Raw genomic sequence first — 12,704 nt, forward strand, 5'->3', positions numbered from 1 at the left:
ACAGACGCGGTCCCTGCGTCTATTCATCTATTTTTTTTATTGCCAAGCTAGGCAAAGCTACTTAGATAAGATAGTATTGAAATAGACACCGCCTTTGTTGTTTCAGCGGATTCACTTCCCATTTGCCTCCGAAACAGCCCACTTCCAACTTAGCTCAGCCAGATCGCCAAAATGGGGCCAACACAACCAACGAACGCCAGACTCTCTCGTCCTTGATCAATATCTCTCAACAAAACCCGAACCACAACATCAATTGCTACTTCTTTCCGAGCTCCTTCACTTTGCCCAAGTATTTCGATATCATAGACCAACCTCGATCGGAGACGAATCAAACAACCTACAAATCTTGCACAATCTTGCCTGCCCCTCATGGCTCGGTCAGCCGCGACGACGGCCGTCAAAGAGGCCAAACCTCCGGCTGTCCCTACTTCTGCCTCTGCGTCTGCTGCCAACGACGACAAGCAGCATGAGTTCTTCTGGACGTACACCGAGGAGCCGCACCGCACGCGGCGTCTGGCCATTATCAAGGCCCATCCCGAGGCAAGCAACGCCCGCTCTCCCATTGCTCCAATCGACCCAAAAACACACACAACTCTCCTCTCCCATCCCAATCCTCAAAACCAACCGAGAACACAATGCTAACACAGCAACGCAACAGGTCCTCAAGCTCTGCGGCCCCGAACCCCTGACCAAGTACGTCGTCGCCGGCGTCGTCGGCCTGCAGGTCTTCCTCGCCTACATGCTGCAGTCCACGCCCTTCTGGTCCTGGAAGTTCTGGGCCGTCGCGTACGTGTTCGGCGCCACGGCGAACCAGAACCTGTTCCTGGCCATCCACGAGATCTCGCACAACTTGGCTTTCAGGAGCCCGCTTGCCAACCGGCTGCTTGCCATCTTTGCCAATCTGCCCATTGGCATTCCTTATAGTGCTTCGTTCAGGGTACGTTTTTTCTTGGGCCGCGTAGCCGTTCCCTCTTTAAATTTTAGGTAGGGGAAAACGTAACTGACTCTTATGCATATACAGCCGTATCACCTCACCCACCACAAGTCCCTCGGCGTGGACGGCCTCGACACCGATCTCCCCACCGCCCTGGAAGCCTTCGTCCTCGACTCCATCTTCGGCAAGGCCTTCTTCTGCACGTTCCAGATCTTCTTCTACGCCATCCGCCCCATGGCCGTCTACCGCATCCCCCTGACCTGGGTGCACCTCCTCAACGTCGTCGTCCAGCTCGCCTTCGACGCCGCCCTCATCTACTTGGCCTCCCCCAACGCCGTCCTCTACCTGCTGCTCTCCTCCTTCCTGGCCGGCAGCCTGCACCCCCTCGCCGGCCACTTCATCGCCGAGCACTACGTCTACGAGACCGTCACCCCCACCCAGCGCGACCCGGACAACAGGGTCCCCGTCCCCGAGACCTTCTCCTACTACGGGCCCCTCAACCTCCTGACGTACAACGTCGGCCTGCACAACGAGCACCACGACTTCCCCGCCATCCCCTGGACCAGGCTGCACGCCGTGTACGACGTTGCCCGGGAGTTCTACGAGCCCCTGCCCCGCCACGAGAGCTGGGTGTACGCCATCTGGCGCTTCATCTGGGATGAGAACGTGGGCATCACTTGCCGCGTCAAGCGCAAGAACGGCGGCCGCATCGTTGGCGGCGCGGTCCAGTGGAAGCAGTCCGAGGTTGAGGCTTGAATGAAATGATCATTTTCCCTTCACAAGTGGAAGACCAAAAGTCCAGTCTGAAAAACGGCTAGGTTTTGTAAATAAGCGTCTTCTTTCTTTTCCCTGTTTCAGTCCCTTTTTTTGCGATGTTAAAAGTCCCCTTATGTCTCTCGACGTTGGTAAACAGGAGGGCCTAAAACGAAAAATGGAGAGCATTCGATGATAGAAACGGTATAGATTTGTCTGTGGCCAAAGAAATGCCTATGAGAAACGAAATGAAAAGGCTGAACGTTGCGTATCAATTTGACAGCAGTACTTTATCATTAGGGTCAGACAGTATTTCAAGATGTCGTCAATACATGAGTAAAGATATGGTTAGATTTCATGTTCTAAGGGAGCTGTCAGATTGATGTTATTTTAAGATGTTGTCAAATTGATAGGTATCTTCCCCCCTCCTCCTACCTTTACCTATACTGTACCTGATACAAGGCAGGTACTAACACGCTCTACTTGGATCCATTACCCTACTCAAGGGAACAGACAAAAGAAACATAACAGGCAGTTTGCAGCAGCCCCCTCCATTTCAAGAACAAGCAATAATGAGAAAGAAGACATTATAGTGAGGTAAAAGGAGATACAAAAGGGGGCAAAGACACGCCTATCAGGTACTAGAAACTACTGCCAGAAAAGAAAAGCCAAGCAAAGAAACAAGACAAAGTAAACGTAAAGTACAGAGGAACTGCACCGGGAGGACTTCTTCCATGCTCGGAAACAAGGGTCCACGAGTCCAACAAAGTAGCAGCTCTGCTTCCATCACCCCATTCTTTCCTTGTGTGTGAGCAGGATGAAGAACCTTGCCAGCCCTTTTGTCATCCGTCTAGGTACTGCCACACACAAGCACACACGCATACACACAAGTTCCTTCGTACAAACACCTCCTTGATAACAAAAATGCGCCCTGCCACTATAAATCGTATGCATGATGATCCTTCGCCCACAGGATGCTTTGGGCCTCATGACTGGCGTATCGTTGCCGGTTGCTGCCGAGATATGCTTCGGATCCAGGTTGCCGTGGCATAAAAGAACAAGCTCCTCTAACTCGTAACTGTGGTACTACTTACTTTTTCATCCTATCGACTGCAAGGAAGGCAGATTGCCCCTCCCTTATCAACCAGAGCTTAGAAGAAGACATAGGCGAGCAGGAAGCTGATGAGGCACAAAATGGCCACAATCTTGACAGGCACGCCTTCGACGACCTGTTTGGATTGCTGGGCAAGAGCTGCACCTGTGCTCTTCTCGCTCTCGCCGCCCTTGACGTTGCGCTGTCGAAGGCCGCTGTTCTTGTAGTTTGCCAGTTCAGCTTCCAGCTGAGCAATCTTGGCCTTGAACTCTTCAACGCCCGTTTGGACCGTGCTGGCGACGGCTGAGGCAGTCTTGGAAGCGGCCGACTTGGCGGTTTGGGGCCTGGAGTCATCGTCATCGTTGACCTCGTGGACGTAGGGGGGCGGTGCGGCGTTCGAGGAATCGGCAGCGCTGGGAGAAGAATAGGCTCGAGTCGGCTCGGGAGTCTCGTACGACTTGAGGCGGGCGTCAGTTAACTACATGCAAAGTATTTCCTAGCGTACAATCTATACGCACCCCATTCGCCGTGGTTTGCTTGCTCGGCGTCGAGATGGCGGTTGGGCCATTATCAGGGCTGCTGTCGCCTGCAGGTAGCCAGTTGACTCGGATCTTTCGTTCGGAAATGGACGCCTTGTCGGTTGTTTCGAGCTGCACGTGCGTTCGCGGTCAGTGCGTGCGTCCGAGAAAGGACGGGAGTCAGGACACGTGGAGACTCACCACTGACGCAATGCTGGCGAATTCCTTGTCTGCGGTAATGGGGGCCGATTGGACGAGGAACTTGTCCCTGCACTTGGCGTCCAAGGGGGGGTCAGACTTCATCGCCTGCAGAAGGACTATGCTGGTGTCAGCCGTCATGCGATACTTGTTGCTGCCTTGTCGCGACCCAACGCACCCGTGACATCAAAGTCCTGGCCAGGCTCGATACGGCCCGCATTTGGTCGAACGCAATACCTATTCGTGAGCAAGAAGACATGTTAGATCGTCCTGTGGGCATATTGGCCGTGGAATCGTGACGGTGAGGTCAATCGTACTGCTTGGGAGCCGTCGTTTTCACCTGGGAGGACGTTAGCAGGGATTAAGATGAGATAAGGAGGTATCCACAAGCAAGTGCCGTCGTGCGAGACAGCACAAGCCATACGTGGCATGACAGGATCGCGACAGACCTTGAAGGCCAAGGGCGATGAGCTAGGGTTCTTGATCTTGAGGATCTGCGCGACCTCGACGGTGAAGGGCCCTGTGCATTGCCAGTCCGTCAATGGATGTTTACGCTCAGAAATGCCGTCATGGGCACTGGGGCGGGCAGAAAAGACAACATACGCCGAAAGGACAGCTCGAGAGGCTCAATCTCGACCGACATGGCGATTGAAGCAGCGGAGAAGAGGCCGGAGTTGAGCTAGGGTTCGAGGCCGAAGGGCGATTCGGTTCTGGAGGCACGAGCCGGAAGACGCAAAGATGATGTCGTGTTTAGATCGATGGCGCTGCTTCCAGCGGGGAGACGCGGCGGGACCAGAAAGGAAGCTTGGGCTGCAGAAAAGGGACACGGCTAAGGAGTATCAAAAGGGCTGAGGAAAGGTTCGGCTGCTAATCGAGCACGAGAGCGGCGGACGAGGAAGCGTGGGTTGAGAGGACGGGCAGCTGTTGTTTGATTACAAAGAAGAGATCTGGAGGCGTGATGGATGGCTCCGGCCCCTGTATCGAGATTGGCTGGCGAGGCTGAGCTGGCCTGAATGAGATGCCGCATGACTAAGCCCGCTCAGGGTCTTTGGCGTCATTTGGGTCCCGTGCAGGGGGGAGAAGCGATGAGACAGACGGCTGTTGGGCACGCTACGAACAAATGACTTGACTTGCATAGGACGAGACTTTGATTTAAACAAGAGGCCCTGTGGACATCTGGTGATGGCGCACGTGTTTAGGGGGAAGAAAGCTGGGGGAGTGCTGAAGAAGCTGGGTGTTGATATATATGGCAGGTCATCTGCTCCAGTCTGTATTCGTCCCTTGCGTCTTGTGATGACTTCCACAAGCGGAGAAGTTTGTAGCTTCAGTAACAGAGAACTGGATAACTTGCACTGCTTGCTCTCGTCTTTTGTCAGCGTTGTTACTGTGAGCAAGTGATGAAATGCTGGAGCGTTGTCCTTGTCCAAGCCATGAATTTACTGCATGTTGCCTCTCACAGAGACTAGGTACCTATTCTGTAAGCATATTGTAGCGTTGACGCCATCTTACGTAGCTGTTGGTACCTAAGACGAGGAGCTTCAGTAACTTGAACTTGAACTTCAGTGCTCGAAGAAAAGCCCCGTGAATCGTCTTCATTACTTAAGCTGATAACTTGGTGCTAGTTTCTGAATTTCCTCACCACTCCATCATATCGCTTTCTGTCTTCTCTCTTGCACCTCCGTCATCTATTAGATACTACATACCTAAGTATACCTCTACAGCAGCTCCACTGCCAGACTCGTGCTACCCATTCGGAAGCCTGAACTCTACCCCACACTCCCTCATCACCTCACGCCTCCAGCTTCTACTTGTACTTTCATCACTTCACACCCCTTCCATTCCCTCCAAATCTCCCACTCATACAACAAACGAATCAGACCAAAGATGGCTTCCGACCTCGACACTCTCATTGACATGGGCTTTGAGCGGGCTCGTGCTGAGCTCGCCGTCAAAAAGTCCGGAGGATGTGAGTCGCCTCTTTCTCCCTCTGACGCTTCCCAGCATCTCCAGTCATTCATCTCACACGTGTCATTACAACCCGAAAGTGCAGGGAGCACTGCAGTGGCTCGAAGACAACCAGGACAAGTCATTGGAGGAGATCCAGGCTGCACAGGCGGCAAAGGACGACGAAGAGACCGAGGACGAGACCAAGGCCAAGATCGCCGCGCTGGAGTCGGGCGACTCTGCCAAGTCTCTCATTTGCAACGAGTGCGGGAAGCGGTTTAGGAACCACGATCTCGCCAGCTACCATGCCACCAAGACGTAGGACTTCTTTGCCCGCTTCAAGAATAGGAGCCACGGCTGATGTGGAAATAGTGAGCACACAGACTTCTCCGAGTCAACGGAGGAAATTGCGCCCTTGACCGAAGAGGAGAAGAAGGCGAAGCTTGCCGAGCTTAGGGAACGGCTCAAAGCGAAGAAGGCTTCTCAGGCGGAGCAGGACAAGGAGGATGCAAAGCGCAACGAGGTGACTTTTACTCCTCTTCCACCATCTACCAACCCTATCTGACTAATACGTGGCTTCAGAAAATAAGACAAAAGTCTACAAAGGAGTCTCAGGAAGCAAAGGAGGAACTCGCACGCAAAGAGCAGATCAAGGAAGCCATGCAGAAGAAACGAGAGAAGCTTGAAGAAGCCGAGGCCAAGAAGCGCATCAAGGCCAAGATTGAAGAAGACAGGGCCGAGCGCCGCCGCAAAGCCGAAGAGGCCAAGGCCGCTCGCGAAGGCAGAGCTCCCGAGGCCGCTGCTTCATCTACTACTCCCGCTGCTGCTCCCGCTGCCGCTGCCGCGCCCTCACGGCCCAAGGCAGATCACACAGAGGCGAAGCTGAAGCTGCAGACCGATGCTGGAAACGTCATGAAGACGCTGCCGGCGGAGACGACGCTGTTTGAGCTTGCGCAGCAGTTGGAAGGAGAGATTGGCAAGCCGGTGACGACGTTTACGATGACGTTCCCTAGGAAGACGTTCCAGGGGGACGTGGACATGTCCAAGACGCTGAAGGAGGCTGGACTTGTGCCTTCGGCTGTGCTCATTGTAAAATAGACTCGTTTGGCTTGCTTTGTTGTAAAGAAGACATGGGAAAGAATCTGAGCGATGTTGGGCGCGATTCACTTTTCAGAATCTCGAGTCGATTGTCGATATCGAACGCTTTTGTCAGTAGATGAACATAGCGCCCACCATTACGAGCACACAGTCTGAAGTGCTTTCTGCTCATTCCCGTACCTTCACAGAATAGCGAGGCATGTGTAGAGAATCCCAAACTGTCAAAAAATTTCTTTTTTATTCTTCCCGAGTCATTTATTTGACCATTTGTCCCTTCCCCGCGTGAACTCCGTCGTGTGAGAGCATTCATCATATTATCCTTATGAACGAAGCTACTCTGCCCAGGACGCAGGATATAGGCGCCCACTCCATCCTGTATGCATCCATCGATGTGTATAAAGACCCCGAAGTGCCATGCAGTTGAAGTACAAAGAAGCAAGAGAAAAAACAGTCGCCGCAACAGATCGTGCTGGCTGTTTAGTCGAAGAGGCCGAAGCCCATATCCTCGTCGGACTCCTCCTTCTCTGCAGAGATGCGTTAGCACAATCATCACTCTCGTCTTCGGTTCGCGGAGCGGTCGGTACGCACCCTCCTCCTTCTTCTCCTCCTCAGCGGGCGCGTCGGCGGCGGCAGCGGCACCACCAGCAGCGGCAGCGCCGGGGGCAGCAGCAGCGCCGCCGGAGCCGACGTTGACCAGGAGGTCCTTGATGTCCTTGCCCTCCAGAGCCTATTTGTCGGCGGAAACCATCACTCGTTAGCGACCAAAATCCTCTCGATTGCGTTTGGAAAATTTCGACTTCGTTAAGCCGGTTCTGCCAGGGGGGGCTGGCGTTCGGTGGATAATCGTACCTTGGCGAAGATTGAGGTCCAGATGGGCTCAACCTCGACCTTGGCGGCGGCGATCAGGGTCTGGAGCTTGTCGGCCTAGAAATTTGAATATCGCATATTAGCACACAGCAACTCCCTCGCTTGTTTCTGTCGCTCTTCGTCTTGTGCGCGCGGGGCACAATATGATGTCTCTTCCCCTTCACCCATTCTGCGCCACCAAACCCGGAACAAAGACGACGAGACGAATTCTGGAAGCAAAAAGGGCACTCACGGTGATCTCAATGCCATCGTCGGCAAGGATCAGGGCCGCGTAGGAAGAGGCGAGCTCGGCGGTAGACATTGTGTGTGGTTTGTCTGTGCGGATATGGGAAGATGTCAAGTCTGCACGGGAGAAGAGCTGTGATTTGGACAATTCAATTATCAACCACAAAAGGCAGTTCGCGGGACCACAAAAAATTACCCTGGTCGAAATTTCGCGGGCTGGAGGGCTTGAAGACCTAAAGCGCAGGGCGAAATGGTTTCTCCGCGTGCCGGCTTTCTCGAAAGGGTGGTTCGCCGCAAGCGGGCCTTGCACTCGCTGATTGGTTAGTCCGGCCGCCCCCAGCGAGCCAATCAGCGGCCGTGTCTCAGCTGCAGCCAAAGTTCCGCCCGGATGCGCAACGTCGTCACTCTCCCAGAAGCATCCAAACACAGTCGAGACGCCACCCCACCTTGAGCTGAGGCTTCCCCACCATCTTCTGCATTGAAGCAAGACCGGCAGTATCGCGACTTGTCCTGCTCCTGATTGTTGGTTGCTTGCGCCTCACGACAAGTCTTGGGTTGTTCCTTGTCATACATACGTGCGTCTACCAGCACTTGATCGCCTGAACTTGCGCTGCCAATCCCCCTGAGCGATCATCTGGACGATCGATTCAGAGCCTCCCAATTGGCCGACAAACCCCGAAACCAGCTGCAGCCTGCATCGTCACCTCCGGAACGTCTGGAAGCTAGAGAGTCTACAACTCCTTGCGCCGTCCCCGAAGAATCGGCCAGATTTGCCTCACCATCCTTCCGTTCTTGACCTATATCAGCTCTCACCGACTCGCTTTACACCATGGATACACCGGCTGTCCCTTTGCCGCAGGATGCCCGGGAACAGGCCGTCCTCGACAGCCTCGTCGTCATTCGCGACAAGCTGCTGCTGTTGAAGCAGGACCGCACAACATACATTCGCAGCCAGGATGTCATACCCTTATACGACGAGACCATCAGCAGGGTCAAAGAGCTGGACGAGATCCGTACCGAGACGGGGAATAAGGAGGAGAACAGACGTGTGTTGAGCCCATCCCAAACCACGAGAGACGGTCGATTACTAAAACGCGTGATGCGATAGTTGACAAAGTCTTGGAAAGCTGCTTCCAGCTTCTATCCCTTTTCTACCTCACAATCGGACGCAACAATGAGATACCCGCAAACTATGCCCTGACTTCCACAATCAAGCGGCTGCTCGACCACTTGACCGAAGCCGACCTCTACTCAGCCAAGGATCTCGAGAGCATCCAGACCACGTTGACGAACCTATCCGAGAGCATAAAGCTGGCCGGATCCAGCGAACACAAAGCCGAGAACTCTCCGTATCTTCTCAAGCTCCTGTCGAATAGAGTAGCCAAGTGCTTGGCAACGCTGGAGAATCTCCAGAAGCGGCTGGGTCGCATCGGAGAGCCTTTGCTTCCGACACACGAGAAGCTCATTTCCATCCTGCGATCCATTTCGCTGGCGAACACAAAAGCAAAAGTGCGAATGATTCTACCTTTATAGCAATGCGCAAGTTGGATCGCTAACTCTGGACTGGCGTAGTTCTCGTCTGCCGAGGTGCAAAAGCTTCAAAAGCAGCTTCTCGATATCGGAGAGAAGCGCAAAGATGGCCAATTCGTCGACGAGAATGGCAATGTGCCTCCAGGATCTGTAGAGCTCGGGGAGCTGTACCAGCGTGTCCTCAAGTGGTCAGAGATGGTATTGGAGAGGTGAGCGAATGAAAGGCGCTTCCAGAGCATGCCCATCTCACTAACACCGGTGCAGAAAAGGAAGCATGCCAGAGCAATTCCGTCCGACATACGAGACGCTTGTTGGTATTCGCAACGAGCTGGAGAAGCTGTCCTTGACACAAGCCTGGGCTCTTCGCGAGACCGATCTGTACGACTTTCAGCGTCAGCTCGACAAGATTGACGAAAGCCGGCAGAACGGAAACTTTTACGACGACAGGGGTCGGCCTGCCGACTTGTATACACAACGGACCATGTTGTATCTGATCAGGCGAAGCTACGCGTACATTTATTCCTTCATTCTGGCCTCAGAGCCGGTCTCTGAGGCTCTGTTGCCCGTCTATAACCAGCTGCAGACCCTCAAGAGGTGTCTCCTCGAAGTGAGGAACAGTGGCGGCGTATCCTCTGTTCGAGAACTGTATCCTTACAGCATGAAGGTATAAATCACCAACGTTCCGGGCTTGAAACCAGCGAATACTTGAACTAACGCTCTATCCACAGCTAAACTCGCTCGATAATCTACGGGTGGACGGTAAATTTGTTGTAAATGGCGACATCCCTGAAGGTCAGGGCAGCGTCAGTGAGCTGCTTGCCGAATGCTTCGACCTCACGTATGACTTGAGGGTTGCGGCAGAGGAGGGCACAGCAAGCAATTCCGACGGCCAATAAGTCATATCTCAAACCGAGGAAACGATGGCCTCGACGAGTCTAATTTCGACTCTTATTTTTCACTTGGTCTGATTTAATCATGGGCTTGTTTTTGCGCTATCGTGTTATCTTTGGGACTGGCAGCTGCCTCTGATGGGCTTGAAAGACACAGGTGCCGTCCAGCGATGGTGTCCTATCAGCTATGCTGATGGGATTATGGCTAATCGGGGAATGTTGCATACATCATTGCTAATCTGGGTGGAGTTTCTCTTTGTTCTACTAGTACCCTCTCTATCTATCTTCATGGGCTGGATTAGGTTTGACTTTTCTTGTCCGCTATAGTATCACTTATGTTTTCTCTTGGCGGCTTGTCCCTTGGGGAAGAAAAGCTGAGCACTGGATGGCATAGATTTGGGCCTGATTTGGTAGTGGATGGCAGTGTCAGTCTATAGCTTGATTGAGCTTTCTGAAATGCAGATTTTGAATAGTCTTCCATCTTTCGATGTCTCAAACAATGCATGCATGCTTTGATGTTTTCGGCGACTCGAAGTAATGAATGTCTGAGATCTCGACCTCGGGTTGTCTCACGTATATCGGCCCGGGGTCGTTAATGCTAGCAGGGTATGGCAACGTAGCTTAAACAGTGGGACGTTAAGAGTCGTCAAATTGAAGTTGTCACCAGCCCATATGACAAAATTTGACGATGCTAGGAAATAAACCGTTAAATTGAGCTCTGACATACACATCTATAGAGTATACATCACATTTGCTGCGATTCCTCTGTGTACGCCAAGGGGGGCTGTTTTGATTGACCTTTTGAGGTCACCTGAGGAGTTCCGGGTAGGTACTCAAAAAGGTCATTGAGAACTCTAAACGAATGATCTCGACAGCAACCAAAGGACACCAACAAAGCCATCCATTGATCGACCCGAAATCTCTTGCCCATTCATGCGTTATGGCTATGGCGGAGGTGAAGCAGCTCAACGCCAAAGGGGGGGAGTTTTGGCTTGTGCTAATGGCGTCACACAGCGCGGATGTCAAGCCCCGAGCAGACGAAGCCGCTAAAGGCGCAATTGGCAAGGACGGGGCGAAGGCGATGACCTCAAGGAAACGCCATGCAATGGGCGCGGATCAGAAAGTAAAGCAAGGGCACTTTAGGTATGGAACAAAGGAGAAGCTCCAAGCGGTGTGCAAAGCCCTGACGAGCAGCCTTGTTGCTATTGACGGTCAAGGCTAACGGATCGTCGATGATTTGCGCCTTTGCTCCGGATTATGCCCTACGTCATACTGCTTTGAAAAAGTCCGGGGAAATCATGGCCGCTTTGCTCGATATCGGCTCTGGACAAGGGAAACCGAGAAGAAGCATCACCATCACCGCAACTTGAAGCAACCAAAGAGAAGAACATATCACAGAGATCTACCGCGGACAAGGGCAAAGAACATTGAAGAAAAGGCGGCAGAAACGTGCCGACAGACAGAACAGACAGAGCGCAGCATCAAAGCATCCATGGCGTACCGCGTCCCCCACGACCGCGACCGGCGGGTGTACATCATCCTGCACCAGGACGGCGCCACGGTGACCGTGCTGGGCGTCTACGAGGAGCTGCAGGACGCCAACCGCGACTGCCTGTGGCAGGCGGCGCGGGCGGGCATCGACCTGCTGCAGGACTCGCCGACGACGGGGCCCGACAAGTACCACATCATGCCGATTGAGCCCGCGCGGTGGGACACGCCCGACGGGGTGTCGTGCTGGGTCGAGAGCCATGCGGTCGTGCCGAGCAGGGTGGCAGCTTCGAATCTCGCGTCTCGCTGAGGTTGTTGGGGGTGAGAGGGATGACTTGATGGGCTATTGATGGTGGTGGACTTGGGAGTTGTCGCGGTGACAATCGATGCGACGACGGAGCACGGAGTTTCATGAGGGAACTGTCATTCTCGGTTGCGGATTTGATAACAGCCTGTGATTTCAAACGGCGATGGACAGAAGGACAAGATTCAAGCGGCATTGGAGCTGCTGTCTGGTGATGGCTGATGATGACGAGAAGAGACATGGAATCAGCTGCTGGACAGACTCTCGGATTCCATGCCCAGCCGTGGCTGTGTTTGTACATAGGGTACGAAAACATGCAGCATCCGGGAAGAAAAGCCCCATCGAGCATCTCGAGGGGCAATCAGGGGCAAACCGAGATTTCTGGAGCATTCGGAGTTGTCACATCACATAATATACGAATGGATAACACCTCCTTGCATCAGCATCTTGGCAGGCACATCAAACAGCTGCAGACGGAATACCAGGCATGCCTAACGGGATGCATGCACTTGTGTAATAACTACTACAAGACCGAGGCGGTTAAAGAGACCCCGAGGCATCCATGTTAAGCATCGTCCGGCTATTTCTCCGTAGGCGCAGCTCGTGTTCACCACGTTTTGCCGTTGCGTCTCGGCGGGAGCGCTGAAAGAATTGGCGGGGTAGCACCACCCAGCAGTTCGCAGGGGTCCCGCACAGAAGGACCACTGGTCCGCTTAGGGGCGCCTTCGGGGGCCGTCCAGGCGGTATAGCGGTAGAGCCGCCGCGGTTTAGCGCCGCAAGCCCCCGGAGCCACCCCCCTGCCAGTTGCCTGACCAACTCATTGGCCGGCCCTCCAATTGTTTCCAAAGCTGTCTGCGCCTTC

At 53.6% G+C, this 12,704-nt stretch overlaps 6 protein-coding genes across 6 annotated transcripts; 4 read left to right on the top strand and 2 right to left on the bottom strand.

Annotated features, from left to right (window-relative positions):
* Positions 1-361: 361 nt before the first annotated feature.
* On the top strand, positions 362-1,690 carry BBK36DRAFT_1191019 (sphingolipid delta4-desaturase; the record flags this gene model as incomplete). The annotated part of the gene is made up of 3 exons (XM_024896699.1): positions 362-540; positions 659-937; positions 1,022-1,690. The coding sequence occupies exons 1-3, from the start codon at positions 370-372 to the stop codon at positions 1,688-1,690; spliced, it is 1,119 nt and encodes a 372-aa protein (XP_024751827.1). The 5' UTR covers positions 362-369.
* A 1,148-nt stretch (positions 1,691-2,838) lies between these two features.
* Positions 2,839-4,139, bottom strand: BBK36DRAFT_1156769 (VAMP-associated protein; the record flags this gene model as incomplete). The annotated part of the gene is made up of 7 exons (XM_024893954.1): positions 2,839-3,237; positions 3,299-3,430; positions 3,500-3,615; positions 3,675-3,733; positions 3,814-3,836; positions 3,946-4,016; positions 4,100-4,139. 7 exons carry the CDS (start codon positions 4,137-4,139, stop codon positions 2,839-2,841), a joined length of 840 nt encoding a protein of 279 aa, XP_024751828.1.
* Positions 4,140-5,380: 1,241 nt separating this feature from the next.
* BBK36DRAFT_1138626 (hypothetical protein) lies at positions 5,381-6,538 on the top strand (the record flags this gene model as incomplete). The annotated part of the gene is made up of 4 exons (XM_024893254.1): positions 5,381-5,462; positions 5,542-5,758; positions 5,813-5,963; positions 6,023-6,538. 4 exons carry the CDS (start codon positions 5,381-5,383, stop codon positions 6,536-6,538), a joined length of 966 nt encoding a protein of 321 aa, XP_024751829.1.
* A 480-nt stretch (positions 6,539-7,018) lies between these two features.
* Positions 7,019-7,700, bottom strand: BBK36DRAFT_1131816 (hypothetical protein; the record flags this gene model as incomplete). Its single annotated transcript, XM_024892013.1, has 5 exons — positions 7,019-7,062; positions 7,127-7,167; positions 7,218-7,265; positions 7,388-7,462; positions 7,638-7,700. Coding segments are annotated over 4 exons (207 nt in total), but the record flags the coding sequence as incomplete, so codon positions are not given.
* Positions 7,701-8,459: 759 nt separating this feature from the next.
* On the top strand, positions 8,460-10,056 carry BBK36DRAFT_1166421 (hypothetical protein; the record flags this gene model as incomplete). The annotated part of the gene is made up of 5 exons (XM_024894911.1): positions 8,460-8,676; positions 8,739-9,139; positions 9,203-9,369; positions 9,425-9,824; positions 9,889-10,056. The coding sequence occupies 5 exons, from the start codon at positions 8,460-8,462 to the stop codon at positions 10,054-10,056; spliced, it is 1,353 nt and encodes a 450-aa protein (XP_024751831.1).
* A 1,486-nt stretch (positions 10,057-11,542) lies between these two features.
* Positions 11,543-11,848, top strand: BBK36DRAFT_153647 (hypothetical protein; the record flags this gene model as incomplete). Its single annotated transcript, XM_024897616.1, has 1 exon — positions 11,543-11,848. One exon carries the CDS (start codon positions 11,543-11,545, stop codon positions 11,846-11,848), a length of 306 nt encoding a protein of 101 aa, XP_024751832.1.
* Between the last annotated feature and the right edge of the window lie 856 nt (positions 11,849-12,704).

The sequence above is a fragment of the Trichoderma citrinoviride genome (genome assembly GCF_003025115.1).
Source record: "Trichoderma citrinoviride strain TUCIM 6016 unplaced genomic scaffold BBK36scaffold_3, whole genome shotgun sequence".
Taxonomy (NCBI): domain Eukaryota; kingdom Fungi; phylum Ascomycota; class Sordariomycetes; order Hypocreales; family Hypocreaceae; genus Trichoderma; species Trichoderma citrinoviride.